We start from the raw sequence: 17573 nt of genomic DNA on the forward strand, positions 1-17573 counted from the left end.
GTGGTTAGAATGTGGAACTCGCTACCACAAGGAGTAGTTGAGGTGACTAGCATAGATGCATTCAAGGGGAAGCTAGATAAACACACGAGGGAGAAAGGAATAGAAGGATATGCTGATGGAGGTAGATGAAGGGTGAGAGGAGGCTTGTGTTCAGCAAAAACAGACATGGGCCTGTTGGGCTGAATGGCCTCTTCCTGTGCTGTAAATACCGTACAATCCGAAAACACACAATGTTGTTTAAAATTTATTTGAAGCACATACGCAAGACAGCAGAACAAATTTTATAGTCTTTTCCCAACTAACATTTAGATCAATGTTAATTCATACAATTATCACTGCTTAAAACAACTACAAGTGCGGTGCTTAAAAAAGTAACGAGACAATTGACAGTTTTCAGAATATTCTGCAGTAGAAAAGAGCTAAATAATTAAAGCCAGGTCCAACTGGCATCAGATGACTCGGTGGAAAAGACAATCCAAACAGAATATTCAAAGCAGTAAGTGCCAGGTATCACAACCAGAATCACTGAGGACAAGCTGCATGGCTGATGTTTTTGGGAGGAGAGAAAGTGCATCAACTTGAATACAAGGAGAGCTAAAGAACGCTCATACTGGGTTATGGATACAGATTTTCTCATTCGTCTTTTAAATGACAATACACGTTTCCTGGAATCGCTCATTCCGTGTTCTCGGTCAGCCTGATGATTTAGTTAAACATTCCTATTCCTGAGCTGGACATTTTGTTTCAAACAGAAACATTAACAAATGTATATTTCAAATATTTTAAAACAGAAGCAACATTTCTCTTCTCTTGAACTTAATGAAACTGTGTAATTGGATAGAGTCACTCACACATTGGTAACCCAGCAATGCATTTTACAATAGCCTAGTTCAATCTCATCACAATGTGAACTGCAGAATCTATTCAGAAAAACATCTACATAACAAAATACTTTGAAAGATACTGTACATAAACACCCACGCTCCTGCAACAAAAAAATTGATTCAAAACAACGGCACAGTAATTGGGCAAGCTATAATCATTGATTAAAGATATACTAACATGTAGGCTTTCTATTCTTTTTATCCAGTGGACTGCTAATATTTCAGGAGAATGAGATATTGGTCTAGATTTTCTTTTCTGCCGTTATGCTGGCAAAAGTGCAATAGTTCTGCCTCCCACCAGGACAGATCGCACACACTATAAGGAAGATTGCATTGCCACACATCGGGACACAACCCACTTACCAAAGCGAAAGTGCTTAGGTACAGATCAGAGCCAAAGCTTAGGGAATCCCAAGTATGTACAGGGATGCTGCTGGAGTTTAAGCAACTAAAAGCACTCAGCCTACCAGTACAGATCGAAGATAAGCTTTCCATTGCTTGTCCATCCAGTATTTACCTATTGTGGCACTACTCACAGGGAGAATTGGAGCAGAGTCAGAAGAATCCCAGTTGCCAGACAGGTCTACTTCAAGGTTCCATTCGTAAACCAAACTGGTTGGTCAGTGACCTGAATTACTGCAGACCTGCCTTATTCAGGATTATGGAGCCTACCACAGAAGGTTGACTCGGTTCCGAACTTCCATTGCTAGGCATGTCACCTTGAAACTAACTGGAACCAAAAGAGAGATGCCGCTTGCCCCACACCCAAGTCATGTGACAACTGACAAGTATGGGGTTGAGCCCCTACCAGATGGACAGTAGGCACCAGAAGCTCCTCAAGCAAGTGCATTGCCCCCATCCTCCTGACCACAGTAAGGATACCCCAACATACAGCACTTCCACCAGTTGAAGGTGCAGAGCTTCAGAAGCAGCTCTCCCAATTGCGACAGTGTTTTCTCAACAAAAGCAGCAAATCAAATAGCAGCCATTTATATAATAAAAAGAATCAATTATATTAGTAACTCCATGTTGGATGTGGGGGAATTTTGCAACGGTTTTCTATTCTCCACTTTGATTATTACTGGTCACTGGATTTCTTCTCCCTGCCCCCATATACCAAAGTAACAATTAAAAGGGACACACAACTTTTAAAGTAATAGTGAACATATATTGTCACAAGGCACAGAGGGCCCCGATATGAAGACACAAACCACAAGTTAAGCCATCAATACACATATTTAAGCAAAAAAAATTATTGCAGTTGATCAGAAGCATGCAATTAGCCCCCCTACTGCTATTCAAATAAAATAGTTAAATTATGGGAATCCCTGTTCCCGATAATTTTTATACACCTTAGGCGAAACATATGGAAGACACTGCTTCCGATATACACCTTGGTAGGCAAAAACTACCTTATTTCATGACATTATGGAAGACACTGCTCCCGATAATGAGGTTTTTACTTGTAGAAATGTCATAGGCTTTCATTTCTTAGTAGCAGATGCTGCTTTCTGATTGTCGACAGTATAACCGTCATAATTATGGAAGGCACTGCTTCCGATAATTATCTTATTTTAAAAAAGATAAAACACTATTTATAGTGAACTCTGTCACTGATAAATAAAATTAATAAATATCTCAGTGCTGACTGGTGTGAAAAAAAGTGACATTACAACTGGGCTCGACAGATGCTTACCTCAAGGTGACAAGCATAAAGAACCTGTATAGTGAATAGCTGGTAGTTATATGGCCACTTTAGTGGCAATTTCACCATCCATAAAAGTTTTCTCTCACCAGAAAATAACTTAGGTGCATCATTTTGAAAGAAAAATGATAAATTGTAAGCACTGAGCCCTGTCATTTTGGCCAATGTTCTAGTTTGATAGGCAGGCAGCAGTAAAGTACTTGAACAGGTGTTAAATGGATTAAGATAACTAAGCCAAGTATGACGTTTCTTATTGTGCCACTAGTTCTGGGCTCTGAAGACGTTTGCAAACCCCTACACCAGTAAAATTCAGAGAAGATTACCAAGAGATAAACTAGCTGTACTAAATAAAATGTAATTTTTTAGCTCTTCAAGGCAGCTTGGAATTTGACAATTTACCCCTTACTCAAAGTGAGATTATTGTTCTTTGTACAATAACTGACCCATCAAACTATCTTCTGAAAATAGAGAATAGTATGCATTTTGTCAAGGGGCATACCACTTGACAAGCTATCTTTCACAGCGTAGTTTTGCTTTAAGCTCAGTTCATGGAAAAATAGAGGTGATGAGCAAAGGTTTACTTGTCAGTTGGAAGTTTTGACAATTGTAATAAAGTACTTGAAAGTACTGCTATTGTACCATTTCCAACAATGTCAAACAATTTGCAAACAGCTGAATGGCACTGAAGTGAGACAGAAAAGTTATTAATTAATGGTTTAAAGATGCTAAAATAAATGCTAACCACAAACTATTTACAATAATTTTTGTACTATCGATATCTAGAGTATATTTTTAAATCTTGGAGTTAAAATACCAGGGAATTTGGGGCCTGTTCTTGGAGACTCAACATAAACTACCCTATTAGCACATCAGCCCATTCTCAGGCCAGGAGAGGAACCAACCCCAACCAAGTATGCAGCCTCCCACCTAAGTATACAATTGCCTCAGAAACCACGCCAATACCATTAATTATAGCTTCATAAAATGTGAATGTACTTGAGAACAGAATAAAAAAATTCCAGGTTAGAGAAGTCCATTAAAAAAAATTAGAGATTGTTGTGTGCATTTGTTTCAGTTTGTCGCAATGTGATTGGGTAACATTCCAACATTAATGGCAATGCCTGCTATTCTTACTTGATCCAGAGATGGCGCATTTACCTCAAAAAAAGCACGACCTCACAAATAAATGTCTTATTTTCACTTGCTTCAGAAGTGGTGCTGTAACTTCAGCCCAAAATTAAAAGATAAAAGACATACCACTTCAGGTGAAGTGTGAGCAAGGCTGGAGATTAATTACATCTCTTACAATTATACGCATTTCTGTTCTCACAATTTTGTCATGCCTTTGACTCATTTAGTAACATGGCATTATTATAAATCAATGCAAGCAGTTAATGCCTTTTTATATTACTTTTCAATGGGCAAGAGCTGCTTATCCATACATATACGTACTTCAGTCCTTCCAACCGCTAGGTAACATTGCTAATCTTTCTAACTTGCGTCTCCCAGCTACCTTTACTACACTTAAACCTCTGTCCACTGCGTGGAAAAAGTTAATGTATTTCACCTCAATTTATTAATTTTGCACACCTATATTTCTGCTTCTGCTCTCAGCTTCATTGCGAAAATCTTTAAAATGTGGTGACTGTAATGCTACTGCAGCGGTTCTTCCCATTCCGGGGGAAATCTTGTTCCAAGTACTGCATGCCTCTCACCAGCAAATATCTTTCAATTTTTCCAAATTGGCCCCACATCATAAGGGATAAAAACACTAACTTTGCCCAATGGATTGAAAGTTTTTTTTTAAAGCTACACAAGCTCTTCTCTCAGCTTTATCCACAAGATTGAAAGTGTTGTTGCCATTAATGGGAAAGTTTACTTTATATTAAAATCTCCACTGGTGCCAATGAACACCAGTTATGAACACTGTTAATGCACACAATTTTCAACCATCCAGTATGATTTGGACAGGTTGGGTGATTGGGCAGATGCAGTATAATGTGGATAAATGTGAGGTTATCCACTTTGGTGGCAAAAACAGGAAGGCAGATTATCTGAATGGCAATAGATTGGGAAAAGGGGAAGTGCAACGAGACCTGGGTGTCCTTGTGCACCAGCCGCTGAAGGTAAGCATGCAGCTGCAGCAGGCAGTTAAGAAGGCAAATGGTATGTTGGCCTTCATAGCGAGAAGATTCGAGTACAGGAGCAAGGATGTCTTGCTGCAGTTGTACAGGGCCTTGGTGAGACCACACCTTGAGTATTGCGTGCAGTTTTGGTCGCCTTATCTGAGGAAGGATGTTCCTGCCATGGAGGGAGTGCAGCGAAGATTCACCAGACTGATACCTGGGATGGCAGGAATGACGTATGAAGATTGGGTCGACTGGGCTTATATTTGCTAGAGTTTAGAAGAATGAGAGGGGATCTCATTGAAACTTATAAAATTCTAACAGGACTAGACAGACTAGATGCAGGAAGGATGTTCCTGATGGTCGGGGAGTCCAGAACCAGGGGTCACAGTCTAAGGATAAGGGGTAAGCCATTTAGGACAGAGATGAGGAGGATATTCTTCACCCAGATAGTGGTGAACCTATGGAATTCTCTACCACAGAAGGCAGTTGAGGCCAATTCATTAAATATATTCAAGGAGGAGTTAGATATATTTCTTAAGGCTAAAGGGATCAAGGGATATGGGGAGAAGGCAGGGACAGGCTACTGAATTTGGATGATCAGCCATGATCTCATTGAATGGCGGAACATGCTCGAGGGGCCAAATAGCCTACTCCTGCTCCTATCTTATGTTTCGAAATCTTCCCACCACCACCATCCCTCCCCTGATCATTTACATTTCACTGGCGCAATAATTAGATTTAATTTTGAAAATCTCTCCTGCCCTTAGAAACCAGCACCATTGTAGAAACTTTGCCTGCTATACAGCAGGTTTAATGTGCTTTCCATACTACACTGAATCAATTTGCAATGTTCCTCAGTTTCTTTTTGGTGCCCACATCATATTTATAGCAGCTTCTGTGCTCCACTGCTTGAAGGAGTGATGCCATTACATTCCTCCAGGATATGGAGAGGTTTAACATTATACAGGTCTTCACTCCATGTGCAATGCTAAAGGAGTTCAACTAGTCACAAAATGTTTTGAGGAGAAGAAACTTGATGCAGGCTCAACAGCTTCCATGATATCTTGCACTGAATGACTGAGCTACAATTACGCTGGAACAGGTTTATCTAGATGCAGTGCAGCACACCAAAAATAATGAATTCCTAACTTGGCTTGTCACATTACAGTATTCTTTTCATCCCCACTGACCCTCCCCTAACTATTCACATGCTTTTTATTTCTTCGATCTCTCATTACGTCTCGTTGTCTCTTGCTTATATCACTTCTGCCATTTAACCATGCCACACGCACCTTTTCCCCTCTAAATGTTTCCAATATTTTCTGTTTAAGTTTTAAAGTATTCCTTTGCTCACCACTACACAATGCAAGAGCAGCACTAAATCAGTCACCTATGAAAGCACATATTGCAAAGCTGCTTCTACATTGGCCCAAGAGGTACATGCCCCACCAGGTTTCTAATGTGTAGTTCTTGTATACCCAAGTGGAAACCCTAATGAAACTTGTTAAATTTGCTAAGACCAGCTGCCAGAAAAACCTGGTGGAAGCAGGTCTTGCCAGCAGCTGTTCTTAAATGGAGAGCAAATTTGTACTGCAGTTGCCATAAGGGTTTTTGCCAGGTGCACAAGGTCTGTTCACTAGGAACGAGCCGTGCAAGCACCTCTTAAAGGCTCGTGTAAAAATAGCTTAAGAGGCAACATTATAGATTAAGTGCAAAAGATTACAAATGGCTTTTGAATATAGCAGAGATATTATTGTCCCCTCACTTGCACTGTTAGAATAGAATGTCTGCTCTTTTAAAGCATCTGAGGAATACATATCTGCAAGTTTAAGCCAATAGAAGTAACTTTTGTATCCCAGTTTTGTACAACAAAAAAGGTTTCCACTTCACAAGATAGATGCCATATATGATTTAAAGTTAATATAAATGCCAATTAATCCCATACGAGAATAGTTAAACGTAAGTGACAAGTGTTAAGGCATCAATATATCTCAGCGTTTTGGAATTTGAAGTGATGCCTGCAGACAAACCAGCGTGAATGTCTGTAGAAGTCACATGATCAGAATTGATTGCTGCTGGTCCACACTTCTCCACTGAGCGCATTGGCTGCTCCCTGCATGGTCCAGGTAGCAAAGGCCAAGTCGTTACGGGTCATATTGAAATCGACGAGGTCAGGGTTCTTCTTCAGAAGTTTTAGCTGTTCCACAATACCAGCAAGGGTGTGGTTTCCTCTACCATACAGCAGGTGTCTATATGGGCAACTATTTATAGACACGTAAGGAGAAAGAAAGTTGTACTCCACCTGTTGGAACAAATAGGATATTAATTCTAATTCATTCTTTAATCAATCACAGGACTGGATGTTATATTTGTTGGGCACAATCCACTTTTGAAGACCTATTTGACAGATTAGAAGATTTATTTGTCAATAGCATCCTGCAAACTTGTGAAGATGGGGCTTTATGGACCAGAGAAGCAGGCGGAGATCCATTATGCCAGGCTTCAACTCCTTTTGTGCACAGCACATATTTCCAGTGGGTGTTTGAAACACCTGCCTGAAGTGAGCAGGAGCTTCATTATACTTAAAAGATACGGAAGTGACAATCACGTCTCCCCTTTAGCCCGTATTTACATTGGGCCCACATTATTTCCAAATCGCACCCTTTTAGATGGATGTCCAAGGTTGTTAGGCACTGAGCTGCATGAAGGGCAGAGTAAGAAGATTTTTTTTGGCACTATATGGCATGTTTTTCTTAATTTTTGTGTATTTCTGCTGACATTTTGTATCATCTGGAAAATTTTGCCTGCTGGTATAAATGTGTTTTTTGCCTCCAGTACCATTATTGGCAACAGTGTGTTTCTCCAACAGAAATCACAGGGTCCACCAGAGGGATGTCAGCTAGGTGAAGCTGTCCAAGAGGTGTTCTGTGCCCAACCTCCAGTACACCTACATCTGTAATGATGAAGATACCTATACTGATCTGGATTTCTCAATACCGTGGTTTGGAGGCTCTTGGATATGGTAACGTGTTTCAGGTCTGATCGACACCCGACTGACTAAAACGTGTTTAAGGTTTATCATCGCAACCCTTAGTTTTACAAAACAGGAATAACTCGCTGATGATTGCACACTGTTCAGCACCATTCGAGACTCGTCAGATACCGACGCAGTCCGTGTCCATATGCAGCAAGACCTGGACAACATTCAGACTTGGGCTGACAAGTGGCAAGTAACATTCGCACCACACAAGTGCCAGGCAATGACCATCTCCAACAAGCGAGACTCTAACCATCTCCCCTTGACATTCAATGGCATTACCATCACTGAATCCCCCACTATCAACATCCTGGGGGTTACCATTGATCAGAAACTGAACTGGACCAGCCATATAAATACTGTGGCTACAAGAGCAGGCCAGGGGCTGGGAATTCTGCGGCTAGTGTCTCACCTCCTGACTCCCCAAAGCCTTTCCACCATCTACAAGGCACAAGTCAGGAGTGTGATGGAATACTCTCCACTTGCCTGGATGAGTGCAGCTCCAACAACACTCAAGAAGCTTGACACCATTCAGGATAAAGCAGCCCGCTTGATTGGCATCCCATCCACCACCTTCAACATTCACTCCCTCCACCACCGGTGCACTGTGGCTGCAGTGTGTACCATCTACAAGATGCACTGCAGCAACTCGCCAAAGCTCCTTCAACAGCACCTTCCAAACCCGCGACCTCTACCACTTAGAAGGACAAGGGCAGCAGACACATGGGAACATCACCACCTACAAGTTCTCCTCCAAGCCCCACACCATCCGGACTTGGACTTGTATCGCCGTTCCTTCACTGTCGCTGGGCCAAAATCCTGGAACTCCCTTCCTAACAGCATTGTGGGTGTACCTACACCATATGGACTGCAGCGGTTCAAGGCGGCGGCTCACCACCATCTTCTCAAGGGCAATTAGGGATGGGCACTAAATGCAGGCCTAGCCAGCGACGCCCACATCCCATCAATGAATAAAAAAATTAATTATTTTTTTTAAAATTTGTACAATATACACTGTAGCAGAAGCAGGGGGCAAAAGCACAGAAATTTACCCTCATAATCCGATTGTTGTAGGTCCTGCAGAGCAAGATATTAGTCAGATCAGAGCTTTCGATTTGGTTACTCAGGTCATGGGCAGCACGGTAGAAGTCACCACGTGCTGAATACAGCCACTGCATAGTCAGTCCATGTTTCTGTAAAAGAAGTTTTAATTTAACTTCAAGTCTAATTCACACGGCATCATCTAACCAGTTCTCTATTCACAACAGAGCAGGCATGAATTTGATTGTATTTAAAAGCGTATGTCAGTTAGCTGGACAACATAGACTATCTTTTTTTTTTTTTTTTTTAAAGTGTTAATAAAAGGTTTTACTTCACAATCTGGATTTTCAAAAGATAATTTTGTGGGATGGGGGGGGGGAAAAGAGAAGTAACACTAGACAATTAGCCTAAAACGAACAAATGACAGAGAATGTCACATTTGTAGGTCAGTTTGTTGCGCATGAAGAGTGTGGTCATACATATATTCCCAGAAAACAAAATTTGTTCTGAAAATTGTATTTTATTTTTAAAGGTTTTTTTTGCCCCATGGATTTAAAATGATAGCTGACCCACAACCTATGCAAAACTTAAATAGCAAGAAAGTGACGAGGGCGGCATCAAAATGACTGAAGGTTGGTGGGTGACATTTCTGTATCAAACAAGACAGTGCTGAGAACAGCAGTCAGGGACCTAAATTGATTGTTACCGATCCCCGCCCCCCCACCCCCAACCATCACTGTACACAGGAACTTCAACAAGATGAATAATTTGCATTTATGTAGCAGCTTATGTCCTCGGGCCAAAATGTTTTCCAATTAATTACTTTGAAGTGTTTAGACGCAGGCAGGCAGAGCAGCCAAGTTGTGCACTACCAAGGTCCCACAAACATCAATTCATTCAAATGACCAGATAAGTTATTTTTAGTTTTATTGGTTAAGTGACAAATATTGGCCAGGGAGTCCTCTCTTCTCTCAGTGCCATGGGACAGCTCCTTTTTCTACCCAAATTCTGAGACATGGCCTCAGTTAGTGTTTCATCAGAAGGGCTGCACTTCCAACAATGCAGCACTCAAAAACAGGACTGAAATACCAACCTAAATTATGTGCTTCTTCATAATAGGGCTTGTATCCACAACCTCAAACTGGAAAGTGCGTGTTACCAACTAAACTAAGCTGACACTAGTAAATTCCAAAACTCAAGCACACAATTGGGCAAATAGCTTCTTCCTGTGCTGTAAACATCTGTGGTTCAATAAGCATGCAATTCTAACAAATTCATGGTGCATGCCATGTAACAGCTCAGATTTTGCTCCTTGAATAGCAATGGTGCAGCTTTACGGTTTATGCTTCTGTCCGTCCCACCCTACCAGACACTGAAGACGACATTTTTGTTTACCTGCAGCACTGGTTTGAATTGTTCAAATTGCTGAACGTAGCCAAGCAGATCATCAGAATATTTCTGGTAATCAAGTGGAAGATGATGGCGAGTGATGAGCTTCACCACAGCAATCCCGATGACTTCAGCCATAGCACGGCCTACAGCCTCTAGTTTCTGATGAGTAAACTGAGTGAGAGTGGACAGCGTGTCCTCTTCAGTACGGTATGGGTAACGATCATCCTGCAGCCAACAAGAGCAATTAGAAATGGGGAAAGTACATATGGAATTTCTTGTGCTCAAAATTAGACTCCCAAATTTCCCCCTCTGGTTTTCAGTTAATAGAAATCAGAAGCAGACATTCGACAAGATTTCTGAAAAGAATTCTCAACCAAGTTCATCAGCAACACCGAAAATCTGATTTCACTATCAGTAATTTGGTGTCATTTAGTAAAATCTCAGGGTATAATAAACACTACACATTACTGCAATTTTTCTTCTACTTGGAACTCCCTAGAAACTGTTCGGGAGACTCCAAAACAATTCAAAATTCTGATCCCACACCTTATTAGCACACGCCTGGTGTTATAGTTCATGGTTAGTGCATCCCGTTTCACAAAGCCACACTTACAGTGCAACAGGTCCACAACACCAGAAAGAAACACTTGCTCACCACTCAATTTTTCCTCAGTTATCTCTTATGGTTGCTTTACTTGCAGAGAGCAAGTGAAGAAAAAATTACCCACCTGCATTAAACTTGCAAACTGGACAGCGAAACACCACAGCCTCAAAATTCCTGGGGGTGGGGTGTTTTAGTTTTCAGTACACTGGCAAGAGAGAAGCAAAACTTGGGGTGGAACCTGGAACCACCAAGGTTCTGCTCCACAAGTTCCAGTACTTTCAGGGGTGGGTGCACAACATGCCCATCCACAAATAGGCAAGCACGTTATAACACCACACAAGAGAGAGAAATACACCATACAATGCAGTTACCTCATTTATGCCCTTAATGCTTCAAGCACCAGGGACATCTGTACTTCCCTGGTTTTGCTAGGGCTGTGGGGGAGATTAAAGTAAAAAAAAAACAGCTTTGGCTATTGATTGTAGAGATAGATCGCACTGGCAAAACTGGCAGAAGCAACATAGGTAATTATTATTATAATTTTTTTACAAAAAGTTTCTACTGCCTCCCAGAGCCCCATGGGCTCTATTAACACTGCAGCAAGATGCCACAGCACAATCTGCTCCCACCTCTGGGACATGTGCCAGAGAAGAGTCGACCTAAAATATTTAAATTAACATGACTGGCATTTTGAATGGAGTCAGGGATGTGGGCAAATGAAAGTCATGTTCCACCCCAGATCTACCCCTCAAGGCCTCGCTAGGAATTTCAGGGTCCACTTACCTTGGTAAAACTGAGTCCAACCGCTGGGATCCCACCAATTGCCAAGAATGCATAAACACTGGTATCCATAGGAATTGGCGTCAAACTGCAAGAAGGAATACTTTATTTGTAAAAGAAGGCCGTCACTGGAAGTGGTATTTTAATTACTTTCACTATGTAGAGTTGGGTTTCTGATCAGATTTATCCCATTTTGTATAGAGGTGCCTGAAGTTCAAGCTGTTTTTGTCTGATAAATTATTTTTCTTTATTAGTGGATAACCCATGGCATTTCTCTGTCCCTACTGATTTCTTCCCTGGCTCATCTCTCTTCCCACCCTCTTTGGATTGCATTCTCTCACTATCTATTCTTTCACTCGAAGGGAATCTAAAGGGATGCCAGGATAAAAAATACAAATCACACATATACAGGCCATAACATTCTACAGTACTGTGCATGTATGTGGAGCTGTTAAATTAGAGTAACCTAACTTTATTGTAAGTGCAACTCTAAATGTTACATGACTGTCAATCAACTTAAACCTCTAAAATCTCAACGTAATTCTTAAAATTTGTCTACTGTGCCGCACTGCAATCTTTTCCTTTAAGAATGTTGAAGGTCAGTAAAGGCAAGTTCACTCAGTTTCAATATAAAAGGCACAAATAACATTTCTAAAAAAAAAAATCAGGCGGCCTCTAAAGATTATGGCCTTGATTTTACCACCACCCGCACCCCACCTCCCCCACCCCTGGGCAGGAAAGGGTCAGTGAGGAGTTAAATTCTTCCAATTCCTGCCTCCAATCCGCCTCATTCCCGGCTGCCGGAGTATTAAATGGCAGCGATTCAGGCCATTGCAAAGCTCCTGCTAAAAGCAGTTTGGAGCCTACTTAAGATGCAATAATCATGGCCCAATGATTTAATTGGCATGAGATAAATATTAATGTCAAGCCAGGGGAAGTACTGCACTGTCTGCTGCCCGGCAACAGAACAATGGCAGGAGGAGCCAACTGACCAAGAGGCCAAGATGAGTGTCAAAAATGTCCTCTGAACTCCTTGTGGGCCAGGAGGAACAGGAGTGCTCCCATAAAGGAGTTCTTGGGCCTCCCTGGCCTTCCCCTCTGATCGCAAGGAAGTGTGAGGTGGTGCATTTTGGTTGCAAGAATAAGGAGGTCACATACAGCTTGAATAATAAGAGTCTAAATGGGGTAGAGGAGCAAAAGGGATCTAGGGGTACAGATACACAAATCACTAAAAAGTCATTAAACAAGCACGAAGGTTCATTTTCCAGAGGGATAGAGTTGAAAAGCAGGGAAGTTACGTTAAACTTGCATAGAAACTTGGTCAGACCGCACCGAGTACTGTGCACTGATCTGGTCTCCATCTTATAAAAAGGATATAGAAGCGCGGGAGAAGGAGCAAAAAAATATTCACAAGGATGATACTAGAACTGAGAGGGTACTTGTAAGGAAAGATTAAACAAGCTATCTAGTGGGGTGTCACAGGGATCAGTGATGGAGCCTCAACTATTTACAATCTATATTAATGACTTGGATGAGGGGACTGAGTGTACTGTAGCCAAATTTGCTGATGATACAAAGCTAGGTGGGAAAGCAAGTTGTTAGGAGGACAGGGAGTTTGCAAAGGGATATAGATAGATTAAGTGAGTGGGCAAAAATTTGGCAGATGGAGTATAATGTGGGAACGTGTGAGGTTATCCACTTTGGTAGGAAGAATAGAAAAGCAAAATATTATTTAAATGGAGAGAGACTATAGAATGCTGTGGTACAGCGGGATCTGGGTGTCCTCGTACATGAAACACAAAGCGTTAGCATGCGGGGTACAGCAAGTAATTAGGAAGGCAAATGGAATGTTGGCCTTTATTGCAAGGGGGATGGAGTACAAAAGTAAGGAAGTCTTGCGACAACTGTACAGGGCATTGGTGAGACCACACCTGGAGTACTGCGTGCAGTTTTGGTCTCCTTATTTAAGGAGGGATATACTTGCATTGGAGGCAGTTCAGAGAAGGTTCACTAGGTTGATTCCCGAGATGAAAGGGTTATCTTATGAGGAAAGGTTGAGCAGGTTGCGCCTATACTCATAGGAGTTGAGAAGAATGAGAGGTGATCTTATTGAAACATAAGATTCTGAGGGGGCTCGACAGGGTAGATACTGAGAGGATGTTTCCCCTTGTGGGGGAATCTAGAACCAGGGGGTATTGTTTCAGGATAAGAGGTCACCCATTTAGGACAGAGATGAGGAGAAATGTCTTCACTCAAGAGGGTGGTGAATCTTTGGAATTCTCTACCCCAAAGAGCTGTGGAGGCTCAGTCATTGGAGTATATTCAAGACAGAGATAGATAGATTTTTGAAAATGAAGGGAATCAAGGGATATGGGGATAATGCAGGAAAGGGGAGATTTGGTAGAGGATCAGCCATTATCATTGAATGGCAGAGCAGGCTCGAAGGGCCAAATGGTCTACTCATGCTCCTATTTCTTATGTTCTAAGCTGGGCCTCTTTTCTCTAGCTAGTAAAGAGAAGGCTGAGGGGTGACCTGATAGCAAGATCTTTATTATGAAAGGGTTCCTTAGGGTAGACATGGAAAAAATGTTTCCACTTGTAGAAAGTCCGAAACAAGAGGTCATAAATATAAGTGACTAATAAAATCAAATGGGGAATTCAGGAGAAACATCTTTACCCCAAGAGTGGTTAAGCTCAGCTAAAACACTGCTGCCCATATCCTAACTCGCACCAAGTCCCATTCACCCATCACCCGTGTTCACTGACCTACATGGCTCCCGGTTGAGCAACGCTTCGATTTTAAAATGCTTATCTTTGTTTTCAATCTCTCCATGGCCTCGCCACTCCCCATCTCTAACCTCCTCCAGCCCTACAACCCTCCGAGAATTTTGAACCAATGTCTTTTGTCTCAATTTTGCTGGGCTCACATCTATTAAACATGAATAGAGGGGCCAAGTGGTAGATCCCGTAGCTCAGCGGCAAACAATTTGGATATCTACCATCTGTCCCTACATAACGGCAATTGCACTTCAAAAAGTTACAGTGTATTTGAAATGCTTTGTGATTAGCACTTCTTCTTAGGTAGTCCCTCGGAACCGAGGATGACTTGCTTCCACATTAAAAATGAGTTCTCAGGTGACTGATGAGTCCAATGCAGGACCTACAGTCTCTGTCACAGGTGGGGCAGACGGTGCTTTGTGAAATGCTGTATGATTAGCATTACACAAATGCAAATCTTCCTTTATAATTCCCAGCAGAGTAAAGCAGTTTGGAACACAAAGTTCACTCAGATTTGAAGTACTTGTACAGCACCTTAATGTATACATTTTTCCATGAAAAATGAAATATATAATTAAAAGTTAACAGATGTTTCTCAGGATGTCCCAAAGTGCTTCACAGCTGATGAAATATTGAGATGGAGTAACGATTGCATTGCAAGCAAACAAGTCTCCTTACTTGGAAGTAGGTGGGTTAACCAGGCCAGAATTAAAGGCTTCTCAGTGTGGGAAAAGAATCACAGGTTAAATCGGGCAGATGATATACAAAATAACTTACATTGTTTCCAGCCAATCTTTGTTCTTTCTTTCAAGCCATTTGTAGATAGTTTCTGTAGGTGATATAGGACTCTTTACCTGTTGGAAAACAAATGATTTATACAAAACATAACAGTCAACAAAACAAAAACCATATAAAGCACAGGAGCCTTTCATTCCCCATTTAGCACGAAAATTTTGATACACATTTCAAACAAATGAAGTGGGCAGTTTCATTCAAGAATGACCAAGAGATGGGTTGGGTTAAATCGTCATAACGCACCTTTAGTGCTAGTGTGCAATACCTATTTCCATTGGGCCACCACCAAAAGTGCACTGTACAGGTCTCAAATTCAGCAACGTTGATTTAAATGGGACCATCTTTAGGAAGTGCTCAAGCAACAGCTTTGTGGCAGCCAATATTATCTTTTATTAAAAAATACACTTTAGTGTTACAGTAGCCTCAACAACCCAAATGCTCTTATTAAATCAGCCAACAATAAAGTGGCAGTCAAGGCCTTTAGAAGTGTCTTGCCTCTACTCGGCACGTCACTATGGCAGTATTACTGTGAAATTCACCCTCACTTGTGATGGTTTAATTTCAAGGGGCCTCAACTGCCAACCAAAGACAGCAGATGCAGTCCTAAAAATGTTTCATGCTGATTAATGCAGACCTTTTAAATGGAATTCTTACCACAGAGAGAGTTTCTTGAATTAGATCGTACAACATGGAACTGCCGAACATTGTGAATCTATTTCCTCCTGGAACAGAACATAGACCATAATTGACCCACTTCAGAAAAATCTCCCAGCTCATGCTCAAATCCATTTAAGTAAGATTTGCTTCTAAAATCAATTCAGAGCCACTGGTAAAAATGTCACCCGCCAAGAATCTTCCTGAATACAGTTTTGATTTTCACTGAAAAATCCCCAGCTCTTTGCTTAAAAAAAGTGAACTTATTCAATAGAATCTTCCCTCTTTACCCATGCTCTGCTGGCAAAATCAAGCGGGGAACAAAGAATACTTAAAAAAAAAAAAAAAAATCAAAAAATCGAAGAAAATTGAACAGTAACTTCGATTATGGTTAAGTTTCAGATCCAGCAGAGACCCCAGACATCAATTTTGCATCTGAACTCCAGTAGAATGTAGTGTGCCCTTTCATACACAGGAGAGTGTGTTGTCAATTAAGGATTTAGTGATTTGGTTCTAATCTTGTTTTCTCCCCCTTTTATTGTCAAGTACTCAAATATGTTTTCCTCTGCACAAGCATAATTTTAAGTTATTGAGACTACTTGGGTAACCTTTGAGTATTGCTACAACCTCAGTCAATATCTGAATGTATTGCATAAATCAAGACCTTGCCTTCTGCTCCCTCCAACTAGAACAATTGAGAAAAAGCATTTTACTCACTTCTCTAAGTAAATACACTGGTTTGATGCAGCATGGTACAGAACCACATAGAACTGGAATGTTAAATATGGTACAGGAAACTTTCGATTAACCGGCCCCTAAATAACCGGAAGTGTCACTTAACCGGCAAAATTCAGGAGTCGGTTCAGGTAACTTTTATTACTTTTTTTACTCCATTTGTTGCTGTGCAAGGGTGTAGCTGCAGCTGTTGCTAAGCTACAGAGACGCTTGCAACTTGTGCCGATTGCTCTGAAGCAACAGGGTTTGTTGCTTTATACGGAGCTCTCTTTTACTATAGCGTTCGGTTATCCGGAATTTTTGATGAACCGGCACCACGGCAGTCCCGTCCGTGCCGGATAAAAGAAAGTTTCCTGTACAATCATTTGTCTGGGTTAGCTGATTTCAGCCACAACTACTACTCCTGGTCGACAGTGTGCATGTCGAGCAAGCACAAGATCAGTCACAACTGTGATTCTTGAAAGTCAAGTGAATGCCAACTGTCACTACCCAGGTTCAAACATGAATGGTTATTGGTGTTCTGTCTATTGAGCCAATTAGTCACGATAAATGTTCTTTTTCCTTTGCAGGTTATTTAACACATTAATTCACTTCTATACCAAGTGTTTGGGACATGGTCGCCACACAATAAATGCCACTCTAGGATTAACTAACAGATTGCAATATTCAAGTGTTTCTTCTCACCCAGCCCATCACCTAACGGTGGCAGATTCAAATGCTAAGAAGCCTGTTGTTCAACTAAGCTTGCCCATCCATGTACTCCCATAAAAAAGATAGAGAAACATCAATGCTGACTTACCTAGCACTGCGCTGTCAAGGCTAAAATAGGCACAGACCTTCAAATGTAACACTGACATGTATCCCTGAGAAGAAGGAAGATCAGTTAAACCGAGTCACGGTGCCACCTCAAGACTTTTTAGGCCTATTTTTCTTTACATCCCTCTCTCCGCCCTATTCTCAAGATAGACAATACAAAGGGCAGAGAGATCTCCTTAAATGCTATTGCAGAGGTAAGATACCCTTCAAATATTAATTACCT

General features: G+C 41.3%; 1 protein-coding gene across 4 annotated transcripts in view; it reads right to left on the reverse strand.

The window, feature by feature from the left end:
- Window positions 1–231: 231 nt before the first annotated feature.
- LOC147117491 (transferrin receptor protein 1-like) overlaps window positions 232–17573 on the reverse strand; it is a 68327-nt gene continuing 50985 nt past the window's right edge. For all 4 annotated transcript variants that reach the window (XM_085988516.1, XM_085988512.1, XM_085988513.1 and 1 more), the window contains exons 13-19: window positions 17334–17397; window positions 15800–15867; window positions 15128–15204; window positions 11576–11660; window positions 10192–10413; window positions 8808–8948; window positions 232–7020 (exon numbers count right to left, since the gene is read on the reverse strand). In XM_085988516.1, the coding sequence (XP_085844642.1) occupies window positions 6778–7020; window positions 8808–8948; window positions 10192–10413; window positions 11576–11660; window positions 15128–15204; window positions 15800–15867; window positions 17334–17397 (900 nt within the window). In that variant the 3' untranslated portion in view covers window positions 232–6777. The remainder of the gene's footprint in view (window positions 7021–8807; window positions 8949–10191; window positions 10414–11575; window positions 11661–15127; window positions 15205–15799; window positions 15868–17333; window positions 17398–17573) is intronic.

Source organism: Somniosus microcephalus, chromosome 5, assembly GCF_052327205.1.
Source record: "Somniosus microcephalus isolate GS21.2 chromosome 5, FLI_Smic_1.0, whole genome shotgun sequence".
In the NCBI taxonomy this organism is placed as follows: Eukaryota; Metazoa; Chordata; class Chondrichthyes; order Squaliformes; family Somniosidae; genus Somniosus; species Somniosus microcephalus.